Raw genomic sequence first — 13,611 nt, forward strand, 5'->3', positions numbered from 1 at the left:
TTGGAAGATAGCCACTGTGGTCCCCATCTTTAAAAAAGGGAGGAGGGAGGACCCGGGCAACTATAGGCCCGTCAGTCTTACCACAATCCTAGGGAAACTCTTTGAGAAGATCATCAAGGAGCACATCTGCGATGGGCCGGCTTCAGGGATGATGCTCAAGGGAAGCCAGCATGGTGTCATTAGGGGCAGGTCATAATAGACCAACCTGATTGCCTTTTATGATCAGGTCACAAAAGCATTGGATGCAGGTGTCGCTGTGGATGTAGTTTTTCTGGACTTCAGCAAGGCCTTTGACACCGTCTGCCACCCCATCATCATTAAAAAACTAGGTGACTGTGGCATTGATGCCTCCACAGTCAGATGGATTGCAGATTGGCTGAAGGGTCGCACTCAGAGGGTGGTGGTGGACGGGTCATATTTGACCTGGGGAGAAGCGGGCAGCAGAGTTCCCCAGGACTCGGTCCTTGGGCCCGCGCTGTTCAATCTCTTTATCGGAAATTTGGACGATGGGGTGAAATGCACCCTGTTTAAATTCGCTGATGATACCAAAATTTGGGGTAAGGTGAGCACACTAGTAGGGAGGGAAAGACTGCAGCAAGACCTGGATAGGTTACAGGGTGGGCTAACAAAAACAGGATGCGTTTCAAGACCGACAAGTGCAGGGTGCTGCACGTGAGCAGTAGTAACCAGCAGCACACTTATAAGATGGGACACTCCTTTCTTGAGAGCACGGAGGCAGAAAGGGATCTTGGAGTCATTATCGACTCCAAGATGAACATGGGCCGACAATGCGAGGTCACAGTTGGCAGGGCTAACCGCACCTTGTCATGCATCCACAGGTGCATCTCAAGTAGGGCCAAGGAGATGATCCTCCCCCTCTATGCAACACTGGTCAGGCCACAGCTGGAGTACTGCGTCCAGCTCTGTGCACCCCATTTTAGGAGGGATGTGGACAGCATTGAGAAGGGTCCAGAGGAGGGCCACCCGCATGATCTGGGGACAACAGGGCAGACCCTACAATGAGAGACTGCGGGACCTGAACCTGTTCAGCCTTCACAAGAGAAGGCTGAAGGGGTGACCTGGTGACAGTCTGTAAACTCACTAGGGGGGACCAGAAGGGTTTGGGAGAGACCTTGTTTCCCGTAGCACCCCCGGCATAACAAGTAATAATGGCCACAAGTTGTTGGAGAGGAGGTTTAGATTAGACATCTGTAAGAACGACTTCACGGTCAGGGCAGCTAGGATCTCGAACCAAATTCCAAAGGAAGTGATGCTGGCTCCTACCCTGGGGGGCTTTAAGAGGAGGCTTGATGCCTACGTGGCTGGGATCATTTGAGCCCAGTTTTTCTCCTGCCCAGACAGGGGGTCAGACTTGAAGATCTACAAGATCCCTTTCAACCCGACTTCTATGATTCTATGAATTGCAGCCTGTCCCTGTCTTTTAGCGTGCTTACTTCTCCCCACACCTTAGAGTCATCTGCAAATAAAAACAAGGTGCTTTTCACCCCCTCGTCCAAGTCGCTGATGAAGATGTTGAACAGTGCGGGCCTGAGGACTGAGGCCTGGGGGACCCCACTGCCCTCATCCCTCAAGGTCGAAAATGACCTGTCCACCACCACTCTCTGGGTATGGCCCTCCAGCTACTTGGCCCATCTGACTATGTAGGCATTGACGCCACAATCTCCTAATTTTTTAATGAGAATGGGGTAGGAGACAGTGTCAAAGGCCTTCCTAAAGTCCAGAAAGACTACATCCACCGTGACACCCGTATCCAAGCATTTTGTGACCTGGTCATAGAAAGCCACCAGATTGGTTTGACAGGACCTGCATCTAAAAAACCTGTGTTGGTTGCCCCTACACATACACTCCCCTGCTTGCCTCTCACAGATGTGCACCTGGATAATTTTCTCAAAGAGCTTCCCCAGGACCGAGGTAAGAATAACAGGCCTGGGTCCTCCTTCCTGCCTTTGTTGAAAATGGGAACCACACTGGCCCTTTTCCAGTCCTCCAGCACCTCGCCAGAGCACCACGAGTGCTCATAAAACTGTGCCGGGGTCCCGCAATGACCTCTGCTAATTCCCTCAGCACTCGGGGGTGGAGATCATCAGGACCTGCTAATTTGAACACATCCAGTCCCTCCAGAAATTCCCTGACTAGGTCCTCACTGACCCCGGGCCTGGCTGCACCTCCCCCGGGACCATTAGGGATCCCAGTTGGGGGGATGACCTGGTCCCTGCTCAGAAAAATGGAGACAAAAAAATTGTTATACAGGTTAGCTTTGTTGTGTGGTGAGACCACCAGATTTCCAGGCGTGTTCTGCAGAGGTCCCACGTTACCCGGTACCTTCTTTTTACCCGCTATGTATTTAAAAAAGGATTTCTTGTTATCCTTGATCCGGGTCGCTGGTCCCAGTCCCATCTCCACCTCCACCTTCCTAACAGTCCCCCTACAATCCCAAGCAATGGAGGTATAGTACTCCCTGATGATGGCCCCTCCCTTCCATTGGGTGTATGCCTCCTCCTTAGCTTTGAGATGTTCCTGGACACTTTTGGTGAGCCACGGGGGGCTTTTGAGCACTCTTGCATCTGTGGCTGCAAGCCAGAGTTTTGCTTGCTTTACCAGCTGCAACATCACATTGGTGGCTTATATTCATCTTGTGGTCAATCATGACCCCTAGGTCCCTTTCGGCTGTGGTGCTAGCAAGTGTAGCACGGGCGAGCCTATAAGCATGCTATAGATTTTTCTTCCCAAGATGGAGTACGTCACATTTTTTTGGTGGTGAATGCCGTCAGGTTTTCATCCACCCATTTTGTGAGCCTGTCAAGGTTGGCCTGGATCACCATCCTGTCCTGGTGTGTGGATGCTTTACCCCAAAGTTTCGTGTCATTGGCAAACTTGGCCAGTTCACTTCTGACACCAATGTCCACGTCATTAATGAAGATGTTGAAGAGTATAGGCGTAAGGGCGGAGCCTTGGGGGAACCCCACTGGTCATGGCGCACCACGAAGATTTATTTCCATCTATTACTGCTCTTTGGGTCTGACCTCAGAGCCAATTCCCCAGCCATCGGACTGTGATACAGCCAAGACCGCAGTTGGCCAGTTTTTCTGTGAGATGATCATGGAATACCAGATCAAAGGCTTTTTTAAAATCAAGATATATGACATCAATCTCTTCTCCCTTGTTCAGGTGATCGGTCACTTGGTCATTGAAGGAGATGAGATTGGTCAGGCAAGACCTACCTGCAATAAAACCCATGCTGGCTATCCCTCAGGATGTTGCCATTGGCCAGTTTTTCAAGAATGGTCTCTTTGATAATTTTTTCCAAGATCTTCCCAATTACTTGTATCCAGAAGTTGTAAAAGTGTTGCCTGAGGAACACTCTGGATCCTTGATATAGACTTTAATAAAATTTTGAAAACAAGAGAAGAAAGCCAGTGTGTACCAATATTTACCTGTAAATTGGGTGGGCTAGGTTATTACAGGTGAATTAGTTTACTGTCAGTCCTGGGTAAAGTAATAGAACAAGTGGTAGAAGGCACTATCATGAAAGAATCGAAGGACAGACAGGTAAGTTAGTACTAGCCAGTGTAGTCTCTTGGAAACCAGAGCTAATCAGACTGCTGTTTGACAAGGCTGCAAAGTGTGTCTGATAATAGGTGACTATTGACATAATAGACTTGGACTTGGGAAGGGTGTTTGACTTGGAACTGCACAACATTCTGATTAAATACTTAGCATTGTATGAAACTGCGTTGGCACTGAATGGGCTAAAACCTGAGTGACTGGTAGACGCACATGATGGTGTTGTTATTCATGGAGAATTACTGAGCGGGACACACAAGCCAGGACTCTAATCTAGCTTGGGGCAGCAGTTCTAACAGGATAGCACTTGCTGAGAGGAGACAAGGTGTTGTTCTCCGCTCTTTTAGGGATGGGACTAATTGGTCCCATTAGCCTACACATCTGAAAGAACTGGTCACACAGATCTTGGGCAGTTCTTTGCATCATAACAGGGTTGCCTCTGCCTATTGACACTGCTTCTGGGATACTCAGAACAAAGGCTGAGGTATTCCTGGTCTCATGGCTCAGGAGAAAAAAGGAAGATTCTTCCTGTAATGCTGATTACTGTAGCTACTTGAATCCAAGATGAGGCATTTGTCTCTCAATCAGCATGGGGGAAAAAGCCTCATCTTGGATTTGAGTATGGATCATGGGGTGGGATGGGGAACCTGTAGCCTGCCTCCACCCCATGCCTGTGCCTGTCCCCCACCTCCTGCTCCTTCCCTCATTATCTTCTGCTTCGGCTCTGTTCCCTTGAGCCCTGATCCAGCGTAGCCAGGACCTGCTGCTGCTTCTCTCTACATGCGCTGGGCAGGGACAATGCTGGAAGAGCAGAGCTGAAAGATGGGCAGGAAGTGGCAAGGGAGGCGTGGTGAGGCTAGAGGAGGCAGGCTGCAGGGGGAGCAGGGAGTGGAGGGAGAGACGAGGGGCAGGGGTCTAGCCTCTTGCCGCTGCTTTTCCCATCACAGCAGGTGGAACAAATTTAAGACAACCTTCTACTAATTAGATTCTGTACATAGAAACTTATAACAAATTTATAATTTTCTATATGGTTGGACCCAGAGGGTGGTAATTGATGGCAGTCACTCGTCATGGTGCCCTGTGACCAGTGGGGGTCTCACAAGGCTCTGTCCTTGGACCCATATTGTTCAACATCTTCATTATTGATGTGGACATTGGAGTCAGAAACGGACTGGCCAAGTTCGCCAGTGACACCAAACTTTGGGGCAAAGCATCCACGCCAGAAGACAGGCGGGTGATCCAGGCTGATCTGGACAGACTCAGCAAATGGGCGGACGAGAACCTGATGGTGTTTAACACTGAAAAATGCAAGGTTCTCCACCTTGAGAGGAAAAACCTTCAGCATCCTTATAGGTGCGGCAGTCCTATGCTGGCTAGCACTACGGAAGAAAGAGACTTGGGGGTCATCATTGACCACAAGATAAACACGAGCCTGCAGTGCGATGCTGCGGCTAGTTGCATCCATAGATGCTTCTCAAGCAAATCCCGGGATGTCATTCTCCCATTGCACTCAGCCTTGGTGAGGCCACGGCTGGAGTACTGCATCCAGTTTTGGGCTCCACAATTCAAAAAGGATGTGGAGAAGCTTGAGAGAGTGCAGAGAAGAGCCACGCGCATGATCAGAGGTCAGGAAAACAGACCTTATGATGACAGGCTGAGAGCTGTGGGGCTCTTTAGCCTGGAAAAGCGTAGGCTCAGGGGTGATCTGATGGCCACCTATAAGTTTATCAGGGGTGACCACCAGTACCTGGGGGAACGTTTGTTCACCAGAGCGCCCCAAGGGATGACAAGTTCGAACGGTCATAAACTACTGCAAGACCATTTCAGGCTGGACATAAGGAAGAATGACTTTACTGTCCGAGCCCCCAAGATCTGGAACAGCCTGCCATTGGAGTTGGTTCAAGCACCTACATTGAACCCCCTCAAGAGTAAATTGGATGCTTATCTTGCTGGGATCCTATGACCCCAGCTGACTTCCTGCCCTTTGGGTGGGGGGCTGGACTCGATGATCTTCTGAGGTCCCTTCCAGCCCTAATTTCTATGAAGTCTATGAAATCTATGTATAGAATCTAACTATTCAGGGGTGAGGATTAACTTAAATGTAATGACATTTTGGATTTGGTAAATATGGTAATTGTTTTCTGGGAAGAGGTATGTAGCTGCGCCTTGTCAATGAGTTTTGTATAATACTCCAGGCTCATTGCAGCTTCCTAGTGGTCTGTTCGGTACTCAGTTAGAATCATAGAATCACAGGGTTGGAAGGCAGCTCAACGGTCACCAAGTCCCGCTCCCTACACAGACGCAGGAATCGCTGTTTCTAAACCAGGATGCAGGTGCTTGCAACTTCCAAACAACTCTCCTGCATCAGACAAAATGAGAGCCAGTTGGTAATGGGAGGTATGAGGTATCAGTCTCCTGAGCAATAGGGTAAGATCAGTGATTGTCAACTAGGGTGCTGTGGCACCCTGGAGTGCCATGAGATCCTTTTAAAGGTGTCATGGCATCCAGGCCTCTGCGGGATCCTTTTAGGGTTGCTGTGAGATTCTTTTAAGGGTGTTGCATAATATTAGCACGGTTAAAGCTAACACCTACACATGATTCACCACATAAACTCAGAGATTTCAAATAGGAATCCATAGTATCAAAATCATTCTGACCTGCTCTGGTCTTTCTGAGTTCTTTGCAACAGAAGAATTGCTCTGTTATTTGTACATTTTCAAGAAATGAATGAAAGTGAATTGCTGGCATTTTGAGAGGGGGGGCATTGGGTTGAGACCCACTGGCATAGATACATCTAGTTATGACAGGAAGGACAGGAAGGGACATGCTGATTTATTACCAGTTACCCTCTGTGGCTGTGTTGTCCTTGATGAGAGAGAGACAGATTAATGGGAAGAAGGGTGGCACTATTGGGGCCAGCAGAAAGGAGGCTGGAAGGGCTCCGTGGCCACTGGGAGGAAGTAGAGGTCAGGCTACACCTAACTGAGGATGGGAAGCCAGGAGGGTTTTGATGCCAGGAGTGTGGTAGAGCCCCCACCACTGATGGCCTCCTGTAATGGAACTCACTGCTCCTTTCTCCCATTAGGCTGGCTGCATAAGGAAGTCCAGAGCAGCAACAAGACGTCCTCCCTGAAGATGAAGAAGCGCTGGTTTGTGCTGACAAACACTGCCCTAGATTACTACAAATCCTCAGAGCGCACAGCCACCAAACTGGGTACCCTTGTACTCAATAGCCTCTGCTCAGTGGTCCAGCCTGATGAGAGGGTCTTCAAAGAAACTGGTAAGAAGGAAAGAACCACAGGAGTAGTACATGTTTCAAAGGCAGATCATTTGCCTGTGGCCCTGTGTCCAGGAATGGGAGGGTTCTCAGGTGCGCTCTGATGACCCAGTGAGTGGGGCTGGTACAAGAGCCTAGACTGACTAGAGCAGGCCAATGCTATGTAGGACTTAAAGAACTCAGTGTCAAGATCTTTGCTTGGACAGTGTATTCAGCCCCAGAACATTGGGCTGGGCTGTTTCATAGACCTTTATTGTACCGCCACTTTTCTTCTGTCAGGCTGGCTACTCTGAAGCTGTCCAAAGTCAGAGCCATATTTGTCCCACAGAAATAAGGCAACACCTCATACCTCACTTCCCTCTGTTGTGTTGCCTTTCCCATCTGTCTCTTATAAGCAAAAGGTACATAATGTCCCTAGACCTCGCTTGGGTGTCCTCAAACAAAATGCTGAATTACACTGGAAGTGAGGATGACTGGCTGCAAATTCTACCAATATGGTTGCTGAGAACTAAGGAGAGCGGCAGTTAAGACATTTGCAGTCTATGCACCTCAGAAGGCAGATGTTCCAAAAGTGCTTACTCTCCAGCACAGCTCCCTGGCCCCTCCAGCACTGAACCTATCTCAGCCCATACATGCAGTTCTTTTGAATTGCAGACCAGTGCACAATTGGAAACCAGCGGACTCTGCCTGAGCTGTGATGGGAACAGTCATGAAAAGCATAGATTTTCCTATAGACTCTGGCTGTTTGGCCAGGAGAGCCCCAAACCATTACAGACGATAAGGAAGATGTCTTAAAGGAGAACACGTTAAAATGCTTTCTCTGCAAAGATGTGCCAATCTGTCCAGAAAATAATACAGAAATTACTAGTGTCCACAGAAAGCAAATGTGTGTAAAAACAGGGATTACATGTGAAATGGTTGCATGTGAGTCCTCCTTACAGTGTAAGTTTCAGCACAGCCTGGGGGCTCTCCTGGTGTCATCCTCACAATGACCTCCTCTCACTTTATGCCTTGTCAGAGCCAGGTGGTGAAGTATGGCAGAGTTCCTTGGAGGAGGTGAGCCAGCATGCTTCACTAGCACCTGCTGGCAAAGCAGGTGATAAAGGGGGGCTGTGGCTACAGAGCAGAGAAGGCCAAGCTTCTTCCTAGGGCAGAGCAAGGGGCTGCACTGGGGATGGAGGGTGGGGGGCTTTCCCCGGCTAAATTTATAGAGCAGTTGGGGTTGCAGCAGGATGCTGAGACAGAGTGGGAAGTGACAGGAGAGCAAATCTCCCCTTCTCCTTGGTGGTCATTCAGCCATATTCCACGTTCTCTGCAGGTACAAATTGAACATGGGGATAGCTATATGCCAAGTGCATGGCAGTGGCCTCTGAGATCTATTAGGACTTATTTTTTTCAATCAGTACTAGGACCTGGGTCATTCATTCAGCTGGGTGTTTCCTCCTACATGAGAGTGTGAGCTTCTCTGGGGTCTCAGGACTACACTGGGTTCAGTGAAGCTGCCACCCCTAAATAGGCTGGCAGCTGCAGGGCAGGCAAGAGTGGGAGGCTGCCCTGTTGCACCTGGTGGCACTTAGATCCTAGAAGGCTGCTCTGGGTCCAGGGCCTGGACTGAATGTTCCACATGAGCAGTGGATTCCAGTGTCCACACATACAGCCCCTTCCAGTCAGGCTTCTCATGTCACTCGTGATAGGACAGCTGTTGCCCTTTGTCAGAAGTGTGTTGCTCCAGCTGCTTCCTACATGGAGTTGAGAAGAGCAGTCAAGTTTCACCTTCCTGATTCTTTCTGTGACACAGGCTTCTGGAACATTATTGTCCATGGCAGGAAGCACTCATACAGGTTATACACCAAGCTGCTGAACGAAGCCATGCGCTGGGCCTCTGCTATCCAAGGTGTCATTGACAGCAAGGTTCCCATAGAAACACCCACACAGCAACTTATTCGTGACATCAGGGTAAGTAGCGGTAAAAGTCTTGAAACAGTTTGGCATCTGTCTAACCTGCTGCTGCTGTCTTGGATGTGATGAGGGAGGAGTAGACTCCTGAGAGGTCTGAGAGCAACATGTGCATGCCTGTGGCTAAAGCCTTCACATGTCATGGTTCAGGGTGTGGACTGATCTGCAGGAGTCTAAGCTATTTCCACTGGGATGTTCCCATCAGGTGCACAGGGGATTCTGTATCAGGTGTGAGCAAATCCCCTTCCCCAGGTGTCAGGAACTTCCCATCCCCTGGCAGGTGGGAATCCCCCAGGCACAGACCTTGGGATTCCCACCCCTGTCATGTGTTATTCCCCTGGCCCTGAGCTTTGGATCCACAGCCCAGGGGTGTGTATGACAAGCAGCAGGCTCCCCACTTTGGGGTCACCTCAAGCCCTGGTGCACATACGATAAAACCCAGCTTGTGTGTGTCAGGGTGCCTTCACTCCCTGGTCACCATAAATCCAGTTACACATTTTGTGGACATGCATGCTTGAGCACATGCACACTCCTGGGCCCAGCTCTAGCCTTGGCCCCTTGTGTGTCTCTGGGCAGGGCCTGGAGGGAGCTGTCCCCATTCTCCAAAAGCACTGCCTGGTAACCAAAACCATGAGCCTGGTGTGGACCCAAGTGTGAAGAACTCATATCTAACCCTGGCTATGTTCATGCTCTGGCAAGAAGTGGGGCTGGTATGAGGTGACTTCTTCTGTTCTCCAGGAAAACAGCATGAACTTTGAAGTGGTGGAGCAGACGTATCGGCGGAACCCCATCCTGCGGTACACCCAGCACCCATTGCATTCCCCGCTGCTGCCGCTGCCTTATGGAGATATCAGCATTAACTGTGAGCATTCCTCCATTTTGCAAAGTCCCTCAGGGTTCTTTAACTTTGCAGGTCAGCTTGGAGCCCCAGGACCAGGGGAGCAGTGTCTGAACAGCACATCTGTAGAGCAGGTTTGCGGGCAGTTAGCCCAGGGTGTGAAGAAGCCTTGTGGCAGGCCAGTTTCATAGATTCATAGATGTTAGGGTCAGAAGGGACCTCAATAGATCATCGAGTCCAACCCCCTGCACAGGCAGGAAAGAGTGCTGGGTTCAGATGACCCCAGCTAGATGCTCATTCAACCTCCTCTTGAAGACCCTTCACTGACAAGTGCAAGGTGTTGCACATGGGGAGGAAGAACCGGCACCACACTTACAGGTTGGGGAACTCTCCTCTTGCCAGCACGGAGACGGAAAAGGATCTTGGAGTCGTCATTGACTCCACGATGAACATGGGCCGGCAGTGTGGGGAGGCAGTCAAGAAGGCCAATCGTACCCTATCATGCATCCACAGATGCATCTCGAGCAGGTCCAGGGAGGTGATCCTCCCCCTCTATGCGGCACTGGTCAGGCCGCAGCTGGAGTACTGCGTCCAGTTCTGGGCGCCACACTTCAAGAGGGACGTGGACAATATGGAAAGAGTTCAGAGGAGGGCCACTCGTATGATCAGGGGTCAGCAGGGCAGGCCTTATGAGGATAGGCTACGGGACCTGAACCTGTTTAGCCTCCACAAGAGAAGGCTAAGGGGGGACCTTGTGGCCTGCTACAAACTGGTCAGGGGGGATCAGCAGGTATTGGGGGAGTCCCTGTTCCCCCGTGCGCTGCCAGGAGTGACCAGGAATAACGGTCACAAACTGGCGGAGGGTAAGTTTAGATTAGATATTAGGAGGCGCTACTTCACAGTCAGGGTGGCTAGGGCCTGGAACCAGCTTCCAGGGGAAGTGGTGCAGGCTCCTAGCCTGGGGATTTTTAAAAGGAAGTTAGATGAGCACCTTGCCGGGGTCATCTGACCCCGGTGCTCTTTCCTGCTAAGGCAGGGGGTCGGACTAGATGATCTACCTAGGTCCCTTCCGACTCTAGCTACTATGAAACTATGAAACCCTCAGGGTAGGGGAGAGCACCACTTCCCTTGGGAGCCCATTCCAGACCTTGGCCACTCTAACCATGAAGAAGTTCCTCCTAATGTCCAGTCTAAATCTGCTCTCTGCTAGCTTATGGCCATTATTTCTTGTGACCCCCAGGGGCGCCTTAGTGAGTAGAGCCTCACCAATTCCCTTCTGTGCCCCCATGATGAATTTATAGGCAGCCACAAGGTCACCTCTCAACCTTCACTTGTGGAGGCTGAAGAGGTACAGGTGCCCTCGTCTCTCCTCGTAGGGCTTGGCCTGTAAGCCCTTAACCATATGAGTGGCCCTTCTCTGGACCCTCTCCAGGTTATCCACATCCCTCTTGAAGTGTGGCACCCAAAACTGGATGCAGTACTACAACTGCGGTCTGACCAGTGCCCGATAGAAGGGAACTATCACCTCCTTGGTTCTGTTTGTCATGCATCTGCTGACAGTTAGCTTCGCTGATGATTTCATCACACGGCCGACTCATGTTCATCTTGGAATCCACTAGGACTTCAAGATCCCTTTCCGCTTCTGTGCTACCCAGCAGGTCATTTCCTAGGCAATTGGTGTGCTGGACATTTTTCCTCCCTAGGTGCAACACTTTGCATTTCTGCTTGTTGAATTGCATCCTGCTGTTTTCTGCCCATTTGTCCAACCTGTGCAGGTCTGCCTGTAGTTGCTCCCTGCCCTCCGGTGTGTCTACTCCTCCCCACAGTTTTGTATCATCCACAAACTTGGACAGAGTATGCTTCACTCCCTCATCCAAGTCACCAATGAAGACATTGAAGAGTATTGGTCCAAGGACCAAGCCCTGTGGGACCTCACTGCCCACACCCTTCGAGGTGGATACCGACCCATCCACTACCACTCTCTGGGTATGACCCTCTAGCCAATTTGCCACCCACTGGACTGTGTAATCATCCAAGTCACAGCCTCTTAACTTGTTCACCAGTATGGGGTGGGATACCGTATCGAAGGCCTTCCTGAAGTCTAAGTAAATGATATCAACCCCTACTCCTGTGTCCAGGTGTTTTGTAACCTGGTCATAAAAAGAGACTAGATTAGTCAGTCATGATCTACCTGCTATGAACCCATGCTGGTTTCCCCTCAGCATATTTTCTCCTGCTAGGCTCTCACATATATGAGCCTTGATAATCTTTAGCAATAAGACTTTGCCAAGGATGGAGGTGAGACTGACTGGCCTATAGTGCCTGGATCCTCCTTCCTCCCCTTCTTGAAAATAGGGACTACGCTGGCCCTTTTCCAGTCCTCCGGGACCTGGCCCATGTACCACGAGTGCTCCATAGACCTCACTTGGAATTGACTGGTGTCATAGCAGAACCACTGGCACGGCTTTTAGAGCACTCATGGCACTTGGGTCAGGTCCAATGTGGTCCCTGTTTTCAAGAAGGGAAGTAAGGAAGATCTGAGTAATTATAGGTCAGTCAGTCTTACCTGCCTCCTTGGAAAGGTCTTTGAAAAGATTATGAAGGATCATATTTGAGGGATTCCAGCGGGAAAAACAATGCAGCAGGGAAACCGGCATGGATTCATAGCAGGTAGATCATGCTTGACCAATCTGGTTTCGTTTTATGACAGGGTCACAAAATGCTTAGACGCAAGAGTAGAGGTGGATGCTGTTTTCTTGGATTTTATCAAGGCCTTTGATACAGTATCTCATCCCATTCTCATAAATAAATTAAGAGGCTGTGACATAGATGTTTTCACGGTCCAGCGGGTGGCAAATTGGCTTAGCGGTCACACCCAGAGAGTGCTAGTAGATGGGTCAGTATCGACCTGGAAGGGTGTAGGTAGTGCGGGTCCCACAGGGCTCGGTCCTTGGACCTGAACTCTTCGATGTCTTCATCGGTGACTAGGATGTGGGTTTTTCATGTACTCTGTCCAAGTTTGTGGATGATACTAAATTGTGGGGTGAAGAGCACACTCCGGAGGGTAGGGAATGATTGCAGGCAGACCTGGACAGGTTAGAAAAGTGGGCAGAACACAATAGAATGCAGTACTCCAAAGACAAGTGCAGAGTACTGCACGTAGGGCACAAAAATATCCAGCACACTGACTGGCTGGGAAGTGACCCTCTCAGCAGCACAGAAGTGGAAAGGGATCTCGGAGTCACAGTGGACTCCAAGATGAACACGAGTTGTCAGTGTGACAAAATCATCAGCAAAGCTAATCACACTTTATCATGCATCAGCAGATGCATGACAAACAGAACCGAAGAGGTGATGCTTCCCCTCTATGCGGCATTGGTCAGACCTCAGTTGGAGTACTGCATCCAGTTCTGGGCTCTGTACTTCAAGAAGGATGTGGATAGACTTGAGAGGGTCCAGAGGAGCCCACTCGTATGGTCAGGGGCTTATGGAACAAGCCCTGTAAGGAGAGATTGAGGAACCTGGATCTCTTCAGCCTCCGCAGGAGAAGGCTGAGAGGTAATCTCATGGCCACCTACAAATTAATTAGGGGGATGCAGCAAGGGATCGGAGATGTTCTGTTCACCAGAGCGCCTCTTAGGGTAACAAGGAGCAATGGTCACAGCCTGACAGAGAGCAGATTTAGGCTAGATATCAGGAGAAACTTTTTCATGGTAAAGATGGCCAAAATTTGGAACAGGTTTCCAAGGGAGGTGGTGCTCTCCCCTACCTTGGGGGATTTTAAGAGAAGGCTGGATAGGCATCTGGCTGGGGTCATCTGACCCCAGTGCTCTTTCCTGCGTAGGCAGGGGGTCGGACTCAATGATCTGTTGAGGTCCCTTCCGACCCCAGCGTCTATGACTCAGTAGGGGGCGCTTCTGTGCACCCACATCACTGTGCCCATCCACCTACCAAA

The 13,611-nt window shown here is 50.1% G+C and overlaps 1 protein-coding gene across 1 annotated transcript in view; it reads left to right on the forward strand.

Moving 5' to 3' along the window:
• The window catches only part of LOC149867832 (unconventional myosin-X-like), a 172,366-nt gene that overhangs the window by 134,844 nt on the left and 23,911 nt on the right, over window positions 1-13,611 (forward strand). The window contains exons 32-34 of the mRNA XM_090046250.1: window positions 6,671-6,865; window positions 8,661-8,818; window positions 9,557-9,680. Of these exons, the coding sequence (XP_089902376.1) occupies window positions 6,671-6,865; window positions 8,661-8,818; window positions 9,557-9,680 (477 nt within the window). The remainder of the gene's footprint in view (window positions 1-6,670; window positions 6,866-8,660; window positions 8,819-9,556; window positions 9,681-13,611) is intronic.

The sequence above is a fragment of the Crocodylus siamensis genome, chromosome 4 (genome assembly GCF_052110815.1).
Source record: "Crocodylus siamensis isolate JL-2025a chromosome 4, ASM5211081v1, whole genome shotgun sequence".
Lineage (NCBI taxonomy): Eukaryota > Metazoa > Chordata > Crocodylia > Crocodylidae > Crocodylus > Crocodylus siamensis.